At 43.5% G+C, this 11,890-nt stretch overlaps 1 protein-coding gene across 1 annotated transcript; it reads right to left on the bottom strand.

Annotated features, from left to right (window-relative positions):
• Nucleotides 1-9,182: 9,182 nt before the first annotated feature.
• Nucleotides 9,183-10,090, bottom strand: LOC121142825 (peroxiredoxin-1-like). Its single transcript, XM_040753610.1, has one exon. The coding sequence runs from the start codon at nucleotides 10,020-10,022 to the stop codon at nucleotides 9,423-9,425; it is 600 nt and encodes a 199-aa protein (XP_040609544.1). The 5' UTR covers nucleotides 10,023-10,090; the 3' UTR covers nucleotides 9,183-9,422.
• Nucleotides 10,091-11,890: the final 1,800 nt, after the last annotated feature.

Genomic DNA, 11,890 nt, shown 5'->3' with positions numbered 1-11,890 from the left:
ATCCAACTGCCACCTAGATGGAACCGCGAGGTGCATGATGGGAGTGGGAGGGGCCAGGGCCGCCTCCCGGCGGCTTCCTTAAAAAGCCAGCGATTCCACCACGGAAGCACTAAACTCTTAAGAAGACAGGGTAGGGGGAAAACCTGCTCACGCATTCAATCCCTGTACTCAGGAGGCAGAACTCTCTGGGAGTTCGAGGCCAACCCGATCTACAAAGTGAATTCCGGGAAAGCCAGAGTTACACAGAGAAATTCTGTGTAGAGAAACCCGAAAAAGAAAGAAAAAGGAAATGGATTCTACTGAGTCAGTTAACAAATGCTAGGGCCGGAGGTGATAGAGAAAGATCCAGAATTCAAGTCAGCCTCTACTATGTAACCAGTGTGAAAACAGCCTGGGCTTCCCCCCCAAAAAAGCAACAAAAAAAAGGCTGGTTCCCAGCCGGGCGTTGGTGGCGCACGCCTTTAATCCCAGCACTCAGGAGGCAGGCGGATCTCTGTAAATTCGAGGCCAGTCTGGTCTACAGAGTGAGTTCCAGGACAGGCTCCAAAACAACACAGAGAAACCCTGTCTCGAAAGACCAAAAAAGAAGAAGAAGAAGGAGAAGAAGAAGAAGAAAGAAGTCCCACTTGACTCTGGAAGGTTGAACACTGAGAGGCCAGATTGCTGTAAAACTTGGCCTGGGACATGGAAACAAACATTAAATTACCTGTGTGTGGTGGCTGGCGGTTGTTGCACACCTTTAAATCAGCAGAGATCTCCTAAATTCGAGGCCAGAGCAAATTCCAGGACAACCAGGGCTACACTGAGAGACTGTCTCAAGGAGGGGAAAAAAAAAAAAAACCTTCCATATTCCAGACATACAGGAGACACCATTAGAAAGTGTCCAAAAGAGGTCAGAGAGAGCCGGGCGTTGGTGGCGCACGCCTTTAATCCCAGCACTCGGGAGGCAGAGGCAGGCGGATCTCTGTGAGTTCGAGACCAGCCTGGACTACCATTCGAGTTTCAGGACAGCCTCCAAAGGCACAGAGAAACCCTGTCTCGAAAAACCAAAAAAAAAAAAAAAAAAAGAGGTCAGAGAGATGACCCAAAGGTTAAGGTTATGGGCTGGTTGCTCTTCCAGAAAACCTAGATTCGATTCTCAGCACCCCCAAGGTCTCTCACAACTAACTCCAGTTCCAAGGTATCTGATGCCCTTATCTGGCCACTTGGGCACAACAAGAATGTGGTAAACATACAACAATACAGGCAAAACACTTAAACACATAACACAGAAATATATATGATTTTGTTTGCTTTTTTTTTTCTAGACATGGTTTCTTTTAAGAAAGAAAAAGAGAAACTGCCTAGGAAAAGCCTGCTGATGGCTTTACAGTGAGGCTTGTAGATATATGGGTAGTTTTTCAAGCAATGTTTCCTTCATATACTTACTGTAGGGAAAAGGGACCAGTCAAAGAAACACACCCTGAGCAGAGCCAAAGAAACACACTTTGGCCCTGCAACCAGAACTAAAGAAATGTACCCTGACCCTGAAACCAGTGCCAAAAGAACACACTTTGTCCCTGGAATCAGAGTCAGTGAAAGAAATGCACCGTGGCCCTAAAGTGGGAGCCAAAGTCTAAAAAGGACCAGAGAAAGAAATACACTTTGGTCCTGAAACCAGAGCCAAATCTGAACCTAATTCTGTGCAGAAAACTAACCAATCCTTGAGCAGAGCTCTAGCCAGTTTGAGCTCAGCACTAAAATCTGACCAATCCCCACCCTGGAAGCCCTATATAAACCCTGTGTCTGTTCAGCTTGTGGTTGTTCCAGCTACCCTGCTGTCCTCTGCCAGACCACTTCTGGATTCTCCCCTTCCAATAAACCCCTTCAATGAACTTCGGGTGAAGATCCTCTTCTGTGGTGGCAGCAGAGCAGAGGCAACCCTGGGCAGAGCAGAGGGAGCAGGGCTGTAACAGCTTTGCTCTCCACTCTCCCGGAGCAGAGCTGAACTGTAGCAACTTCCCCGGAGAAACCTGCCAAGCAAAACTGCTACATTGGGCAAACATCCCCAGCTTGAAGACCCTGTCCTGCCTGATCGAGCTGATACACTGGGGAAGCCTTTCTCTGAGGCAAGGCGGTAAGCTGCTAAGCTTACTACAACCTGTGGTAGTCCTTGGCTCCTGAGCTCTAGGATACCTTTCCATCTGAGCTGTGTAATGCTCAGTATTCTGTGGCTCCCGAGTTCCAGAATACCTGTCCCATCACAATCTGCCCGAAATGCCTACACTTACTATTAAAATGATTTAATGTAGAAGAAACCCAAAGTAGTAGAATTAATGTTATTTACCAATAGATTTGCTTAGGAGACATTAAGTCATACAAAGTAGAATTTAGCTAAGGGAATGCTGCCTCCAAAATACCCCAAAGATAAGCAGTATGCTAACCTGGCCGGCCTTATGAAGCTATGATGTCAATGTTTGTTCACCAGTATCCACCAGCCATTAGGCCCACAGTTCAAGGGGGCAGCACAACATGGGTCACAAGCAACATTAAGTCCTGGACTGCAATAAAGCTCCCAGTTCTTTTCAGGAGAAAAGCATCATTCTCCCAGGTGGGCAAGATGACCCCAGGTAACAACTATTTGAAAAAGTACAACACTGGTATATAAATGTAAAATAATTCCATCTGCCTAAGTAGCTAGATTTTAAGCCTCTTGTTTCTGTTTAATTTGTTCTAAGTGTGACTTGGGCCTGAGACCAAAAAGAGATTAAAGAATGACCTCATATGCAGAGTTCATAAACCTGAGGTGTGTCTAAGTTATCAAGATCTTCTTCTATGCAAGCCTGGTTCTTCTCTGGGCATAAGCCATATGTGTAGGGGTTTTGTTTTGGTTTTGGTTTATCCAGACAGGTTTCTCTGTAGCTTTGGAGCCTGTCCTGGAACTTGCTGTGTAGACCAGGCCGGCTTCGAACTCACAGAGTGAGTGCTGGGATTAAAGGCACATACCACCACCAGCTGGCCAGATGTGCGGTATTAAAGAGCCTTTATTGACCTCCAGGTATGCTGAATACCTTTTTACCAGGAAGGCTTATTCAATAGATTCAAATGGGCATTTGCTGCATTTGTGGTAGCTGTAGGAGCTAAATAGTTCCTGAAGTCCCAGAGTAATGATAAGCATCACTAAAGAGAACATCCAGAATTATCTTGTGAGTCCTCATTTGTAAAAATCAGAATTTCTCACTCTAGCCTAGTTGTCTGTATGTTTATGCCTGAAAGAATACTAAGATAGTCTAATAAAATAAGGGAAAACATTAAAAAAGAATGAGAGATGCCCCCCCATAGAGGTGGCTACTTGAACACTTGGTTCCTGATCTGTGACATTGTTTGGGGAGGTGGTGCAGCCTTGCAGGAGGAGGAAGTACATTACTGGGCATGGGCTCTGAGAGTTCAGCCTCACTCTGCTTCCAGATTTCTCTCTCTGCTTTATGTTTGCAGTTGAAGCTATCACCTCTCACCTTCTTGTTCTTGCTGACATGCCTCCCCACCCTGGGAAATACCTGACTCACTCTGTAACAGCAGACTCAAGAGACTAGTGAAAACAGAATAGGTTTGTTTTTTAAAGCAATGTTGTTGTTTTTGTTTTGAATCAGGATCTCGCTGTGTAGTCCTGGCTGTCCTGGTGTTTCTTGACAGCTCCTTCCCTGAGTCTGTTTATCAAGGAAAGAATTGTAACCAGGTGGTTATTGGCACACACCTTTAAATTTAGCACTCCAGAGGCAGAGACAGGTGAGTCTCTGAGTTCAAGGCCAGCCTGGTCTACAAAGTGATTTCCAGGACAGTGGCTGTTACAGAGAAACCATGTCTATAATAATAATAATAATAATAAAATGTTGTGGGGTTTTTTTGTGTTCTGACAAATAAAGCTTTCCTGGAGATCAAAGGGCAGAAAGAGCCACTAGTTAACCATAGAGTTCTGGAGGTCTATACATAGAGGAGACAGGAAGTGACAAGACAGGGCAGAGACAGGAAGTGATAAGAAAGGGGGTAAACAGAACTCAGTCCCTTCTGGTTGGAGGATTCAGAGAAATAAGAAGTAACTGTGGCTGCTCCTTTGCTTCTCTGAACTTTCAGCATTTATCTCAATACCTGACTCCAGGTTTTTATTGATAAGACAAATTAGGATCACAATTCATTGCAGGTTGGAGGCTTTACACTCAGAACACTGACAGCTTTTGCAAGAGGACCCAGGTTCAGTTCCCAGTCCAAAGTGAGCTGATACCCTCTTTGGTTTCCTCTGGCACTGAGTACACATGTCACATATATACATGCAGGCAAAACACTCATACAAATAAAAATTTAAAAAATAAATGAGGGCTGGAGAGATGACTCAGAGGTTAAGAGCACTGACTGCTCTTCCAGAGGTCCTGAGTTCAATTCCCAGCAGTCACATGGTGGCTCACAACCATCTGCAATTCAATCTGGTGCTCTCTTTTGGTATGTAGGCAGAACACTGTATATGTAATAAATAAATAAATAAACATTTTTTAAAAAGATAAATTAATGAAAGAATTACAGGATGGAGACATTTCAGTCCACCACATGTAAGATTTATTGCAGTAAAGGTAGTACATAAGCCCCTGTATACAGCCTCCTAAGGAGTCTGAATTTGTATGCTTTTCAATCAGGTGTGGAGCTAAATTTGACCAATTTGTTTGTTTGTTTCCAAGACCAGGGTCTCACTGTGAGCCCTAACTGTCCTGGAAACTCACTCTGCAGACCAGGCTGGCCTCAAACTCAGAAATCCACCTGCCTCTGCCTCCCAAGTGCTGGGATGAAAAGCATGAACTACCCAATTCTGGCTGTTTCTCCTTTCATTAGACTAGGTAATGGTTGGACCATGTTTAATGACAGCAAGGATTTGACTGAATGAAACCCAGGTTGGAGGAACCTTTGAAAGTCACTGTAGAAAAAAAGTCCTCAGAGCACATCCAAGCCTTGTTATCAGAGGTCCACAATGATGGGAGGGCTTCAGCCCTCTGGCAGGGGGTTAGTCAGCCAAGCCTGCCCAATGGCCTCCCAGTGAAGAAAGAAGCCTGGATAGGGAGGGAGTTTCTTTTGGGCAAGAATTTGGGGGTAAGTCCTCTAAAGTGGAAGTTCTCAGAGTTTTGTCTGATGGTCCTTATCCAGGATCTCTCTCCCTAGCTACCAACCCACTTAAGAATTAACTATCTCAGTCAGGCAGTGGCAGATCTCTGTGAGTTTGATGCCATCTTGGTCTACAGAGTGAGTTCCAGGACAGCCAGGACAGTTACACAGAGAAATCCTGCCTTGAAAAACCAAAAAGAAAAAAGAAAGAAAAAGAAAAGAAAAAGGGACTATCTTATTATCTTTCCACACTGGAAATCATCACATAGACCAGGCTGGCCTTGTACTTAGATCAGCCTGTCTCTGCCTTCCTAATTCTGGAATTAAAGGCATGCACCACCATGGCCTTAAACATTTTTTGTTTTGTTTTTTCAAGACAAGGTTTCTCTGTATTGTTTTGGAGGCTGTCCTGGAACTCACTCGGTAGACCAGGCTAGCCTCGAACTCACAGAGATCCGCCTGCCTCTGCCTCCCGAGTTCTGGGATTAAAGGTGTGCGCCACCAACGCCCAGCTAAACAATTTTTTTTAGATGTCTTTATTTTGTTCTGTGTGTATGGGTGTTTTGTCTGAATGTGTATACATGCATTACCTGTGTGGTTGATACCTGTTGAGGTCAGAAGAGGACATTGAATCCCCTGGAACTGGAGTTAGAGATGATTGGGAACTACCATGTGGGTGCTGGGAACTGAACCCTGGTCCTCTGTTAGAATACTGAGTACTCTTGACCACTGAGCCAACTATATAATTATTCTTCAGAAAGGAATGTCCACAATAGAAAAGGTAAAAATGGCTGGCATCCTGATTTGGTGCAAGACAGTGGGTTTTTTGGTGTTTTTGCGGGGGGTTGACTTGTTTTTTGTGAGTTTGTTTTTTTGTTTGTTTTTTGTTGGTTGGCTTTGTTTTGTTTATTAGCAGTCTTTTGCCTGTTTGTCTTTGTAGCCCTGGATGTCCTAGAACTCTACCCAGCCCAAGCTGGCCTTTAACTCACAGAGATCTGTCTGGCCTGCCTGTCTCCCATTTGCTGGGATTAAAGGTGTGTGTTGAGGGGCTGGGGAGGGGGAGGAGGGCGAGAGAGCTGGGATTGACATGTGAAGCATTTTAAATAAGATTTAAGAAAAGAAACGTGTGTGTCACCACAACGAGCAAAACAGTGTTTCCAAGTTCCTGGTGGAGAAAATCCCTGCTTTCTCTTTGCTACAGGCTGGGACTTTACAGATTAAGACTTGAATAGGAATAGTCCCCTTTCAACACTCCTGCCCGTCAGTCATGTACCAGACTACCTGTAACTCTCTGAGAGTTACTGCCCCTAGCCAGGGGGAGAGTGTAAGCCCTGCTTATCTGTAACTCTTTTTTGAAATATAAGTTCACTGAAAATGGTGTTTCTTGAGACAAAGTCTCATTATGTAACACTGGCTGAACTGGAATTCTCTATGTAGACAAGGCTGGCCTCCGATACAGTTTCATCTGCCTCCAGAATGCAGGGATTAAGGACTATGTCACTACTCCCAGTTAACAATTTATATTTAGATGGCAGTGATGAACTCTTAGGTCTCCAAATGTAAGCCAAAATAAACCCTTTCATGAATTGCTTAGATGATGATATTTTACCGAAGCAACAGAAAATTAACCAATACAGGACCCCAAGAATTTAGAAGTCAGGTGTGGTGGTTTCAAAGAGAATGACAGCCATAGCTCCATAGCTCACCAGAGAGTGGCACAATTTGAAAGGGTCCAAAGGTGTGGCCTTGGAGGAAATGTGTCGCTGGGGTTGGGCTTTGGGGTTTCAAAAGCCCCAGGCAGTTCCAGTGTTTCTGTGTTCCTGCTGCCTGTGGGTCCAGATGTACAGCTCTCAGCTACTTCTTCAGCATCAGGTCTACCAGCATGCTGCCATGCTCCCGCCATGATGAGAATGGACTAAACTTCTGAAACTACAAACCTTCCCCAAGTAAATGCTTTCTAAGAGTTGCTGTGATCATAGTGTCTCTTCACAGCAATAGAACACTGACTAAGGAGCTGGAGAGATCGCTTGGGGGGTTAAGAGCACTGGCTACTCTTCCAGAGGACCAAGGTTCAATTCCCAGCACCCACATAGCAGCACAAAATTGTTTGTTACTCCAGTTCCAGGGGATCCCACACCCTCAAACAGACATGAATGCAGACAAAAAACAATAATGCACATAAAACAAAATTAAATAAAAATCTTTAACAAAAAACACTGACTTAAAACACCAGGGATACAGTTCAACATCCTACATAAACTTCCTTTATCAAAGAATTATCTTGCCTACAGTGCCAAAAGTGCCACTATAAAGGAAGCTGTGTTCTGAAAGTATCATGAATGTAATAGGATTTTAATTTTCACTGGGTTTATTTGCCATTCCCTAGGACTTCTCCAAGGCCTAAAGTACCTCAGTGTTCTTGGGTTGATTAACATGATTCAACAATGTTATTGACTAGTAACACAGTGACATTTGTTGACTAATATGATTTGTTGCATCACAAAGTTTCTTAAGACAGTAATTTACCAGCTCTCAAAAGCAGAGACAGAAGCTGGGCATTGGTGGCACATGCCATTAATCCCAGCACTCGGAAGGCAGAGGCAGGCAGATCTCTGTGAGTTCGAGTTCAGCCTGGTCTACAGAGCTACTTCCAGGACAGCCTCCAAAACAATACAGAGAAGCCCTGTCTTGAAAAACAAAACAAAACAAAAAAGCAGAGACAGATCTCTTCAAGTTCAAGGCTAGCCTGGTCTACATAGTGAGTTCCTGAATAGCCAGGGCTATGTAGAGAGATCCTGTCTCACAAAAGGAGAGTCAGAGGAGGGTGGTTCTAATAATGTTATGATGGGGTATGTTAATGGGAGAGTTAACAGCTTTTAGAAAGTAAAATATAGGGGCTAAAGAAATGACTCAGTGACTAAGAGTCCTCACTGCTCTTCTAGAGGATCTGGTTCAATTCCCAGCGCTCACATGGCAGTTGACAACCATCTGTAAGTCAGATCCAAGGAACCTGATGCACCCTTCTGATCCACGAAGAAACCAGGCACATGCATGTAGGGAACAGACCTGCAAATGCAGGGACAGCACCTATTCACATAAAATTTAAAAGGAGGCTGGAGAGATGACTTAGTAGTTAAGAGCTCTTGACTACTTTTTCAGAGATCCTAAGTTTGATTCCCAGCACACACATGGTGGCTCACAACTGTCTGTAACACAAGTACAGAGAACCCAATGCCCTCTTCTGGCCTCCTTAGGCACCAGGCACGCAGGTGGTACACAGATATACATGCAGGCAAAAGACCCATAGAAAGAAAATTAAGAGAAAAAAATTTTAAAAATCTTAAAAGCCAACCTAAGCTGCATGAGATTCTATTTAGAAAAAAAATAGGAAAACATAATAGTAAATTGTATATTGGTATTCAGCTCAAGAGAATGTACATAGTAAACTTAAATCCTCAGTATTGAAATCAGAGTGAACTCTTAGCCAAGCATGGTGGCACCGGGGAGGTGGAGGCACAGGCCACCTTGGTTACATGTGAAGTCTGAGACCAGCCAGGACCTCATGAAACCCTGTCTCAAAATAAACACAACAAAAGGACTCTTCACAGGTCAGCTCAATACCACATACTTGAGGTCATGTTAATCTGCTCTAGATACCACATCTGAGTGAATCTGGACTTGCTCATCATCTTCCTCTGTGATGACTAAAGAAACTACATTTCCATTTGTAGCAGGACTTTCTTGTTAGACTTTGGACCATCACCCCCCCCCCCAATAAAGACACAGAGACTTCTTAGTATGAAAACTTGGTCTTATCTTAGGCTCGTTTTCAACTAGCTGTCATAACTTAAGTTAACCCATTTTTATTCATCTATATTCTGCTATGTAGATCTTTATCTCTCCTCCATTCTGTATGTCCAATTCCTTCTGTCTTGCTGGTGAAATCGGCATTCTTAGATTCATTTCCCTGAATTCCTGTCTCTGCCCAGAAGTCCTGCCTAACACCTCCTGCCTAGCTATTGACCATTCAGCTTTTTATTTTTTTATTTTATTTTTTCTCAGAGTTCAAGTTTAATAGATACTAAAAAAAGAACAGGTTGATTTCTATGACAGGAATACCAGACAGTCTACCCACAACACAGCTCAGGCCATTCCCAATAGTGGAAGAAAGGCTAACCAACCACCCCAGTACTGTAGGAAAGGCATGTCTTCAATCACACATTTTGTTTTGTGTTTAAGCACAAAGAGTATAAGAGACTTTTTTCTGGTGCAGTCTGGCAGAAAAATGGTCCCAGTGCTCACTTCTGCTTAGAGAAATATTCTTTGCTCCTTTGGACATCAGGCTTGATGGTATCACTGCCAGGTTTCCAGCCCCCTGGGCATATTTCACCATGTTTGTCAGTGAACTGGAAGGCCTGAACTAGTCTCAGAATCTCATCCACCGATGGGCCAACAGGAAGATCATTTATAGTGATCTGTGGAAGGATACCTTTATCATCGATAATAAAAAGGCCCCTGAAAGAGATACCTTCATCAGCCTTTAAGACTCCATAATCCTGAGCAATGGTGCGCTTGGGATCTGAAACCAAGGGAATGTTCATGGGTCCCAATCCTCCTTGTTTCTTGGGTGTATTAATCCATGCCAGATGACAGAAGTGAGAATCCACAGAAGCTCCAATCACTTGGCAGTTGAGTTTCTTAAATTCTTCTGCCCTATCACTGAAAGCAATGATCTCAGTGGGGCACACAAAAGTAAAATCAAGAGGGTAAAAGAAGAATACGACATACTTCCCTCTGTATTCACTTAGGCTGATATCTCTGAATTGTCCATCTGGCATAACAGCTGTGGCTTTGAAGTTGGGGGCAGGATGCCCAATTTTTGCATTTCCTGAAGACATCTTGCTATCAGCAGGGCCGAGACACAGGTCTCCGACAGAAAACTCAACCAGCGCGAGCGAGGAAGACGACACCCCTCAGCTTTTTATTAAACCAATCACAGTGATACATCTTCACATACTGTAAACAAATTTCCTGCAACATTTCCCCCCTTTTATCTAAATAAAAAGGAAAAGTTTTGTTGTTGTTGTTTTTTGTTTGTTTGTTTGTTTTTTGGTTTTTCGAGACAGGGTTTCTCTGAATTGTTTTGGAGGCTGTCCTGGAACTTGCTCTGTAGACCAGGCTGGCCTCGAACTCAGAGAGATCTGCCTGCCTCTGCCTCTGGAGTGCTGGGATTAAAGGCATGCACCACCAACGCCCGGCTAAAAGAAAAGTTTTAATGCTAACATAAATAAAACTATATACAATAAGAACAATTATCAAGGATCACATTCACAATGTCCAATCCATTTTTATTTGGCAAATTTGGAGAAATTATTATCTATCCTATCTTGATGAATCCAAAGTTTTATACCTAAACCACTTTCTATCATAACTTGTACTACCTGACTAAAAATATTTTTAGATCTTAAAATTTTGATAAACAACTTAAGCTTGTATATCTCTCAACCTTAAAAAGTTTAAATCTCTTTTATACGTTTCTTTCTGGATTTGGTAACAATGAAAAATGGTATAACTATCTAGTCTTCACCCCCATCAGAGAACTGAGGAGGATAAAATGTTACCAGAGTAAACAAGAAGTGCAGACCAAACAACTTCCCAGACTATAGAAATGACAGACATAGCTGACTGCCTGGACAGTCATCCAAGTTTCCTTTGCAATGTTAGGGCATCCATCTTCAGTCTACAGGCCTAGAATATCTGACAGACTTCTCTGTGAAGCAGGAATTTTGAAGGACTTACCTACCTTTTCTTGGCAAAGCTTGGCAGTTGATTTACTCTGTGTCCTGCATGTCCAATTAGGACAAGGGGGATGCATGTCAGTGTACTACTCACATTCAGTCCTTGCAGAGTTCAGAAAGGGTGTCAGATCACCTGGGGCTGATGTTACAACAGGCATGCAGGTACTAGAAATTGAGCCAGGATCCCCTAGAAGAGCAACCAGTGCTCTTAACGACTGAGCCATCTACCCCTGGTTGACCAGCTGGCTGGTTTTAAGATTTATTTTCTCAGAGACAGGGTTTCTCTGTATATCCCTGGCTATCCTGGAACTTACTCTATAGACCAGGCTGGTCTTGAGCTCAGAGATCCACCTACCTCTCTTTGCCTCCTGCATGCCAGGATTAAGTCATGTGCCACCATCAAAAGACAGTGTCAGATCCCTGTCCTATTTGGGTTATGGGAATAGACCATACGTTCTGTAAGAATAATAGGTGTTCAGGCTGGTGTAATGGCTCATACTTTTAATCCTAGAACTCAAGAGGCAGGGGCAAGCGGATATCTGAGTTCAAGGCCAACCTAGTCTACAGAGTGAGTTCCAGGATAGCCAGGTCTACACAAAGAAAACCTGACTTGAAAAACAAAACAAAACAAAAAAACAAGTGATCATAACTACTTAGCCATTTCTCCAACCCTGTTTTGGCTTTTGAAACGGCCTTTCTTGTAGTCCAGGCTGGCCTTAAACTCCTGCGTAGCCAAGGCCAACAGCTTTTATATTTATTGTTGCAGAGGCACCAGGCAGTTAAAACACTCTCATTCTTGGCAGTCACAGCTAGAAGCCTCCTCTGAGTGTCTAGGTCTAAATATAAATCTTTTCTGACCTCAAACTCACAGAGATCTACCTGCCTCTGCTTCCCAAGTGCTGGGATTAAAGGCGTGCACCACCAAAGCCCGGCCAACCCTTTTCTTTTCTTGTGATGAGGTCTCACTG

The sequence above is a fragment of the Mesocricetus auratus genome, unplaced genomic scaffold, assembly GCF_017639785.1.
Source record: "Mesocricetus auratus isolate SY011 unplaced genomic scaffold, BCM_Maur_2.0 Super-Scaffold_100010, whole genome shotgun sequence".
NCBI lineage: Eukaryota > Metazoa > Chordata > Mammalia > Rodentia > Cricetidae > Mesocricetus > Mesocricetus auratus.
The sequence above is the reverse complement of the archived record's forward strand: the minus strand, read 5'-3'. Positions and strand labels throughout refer to the sequence as shown.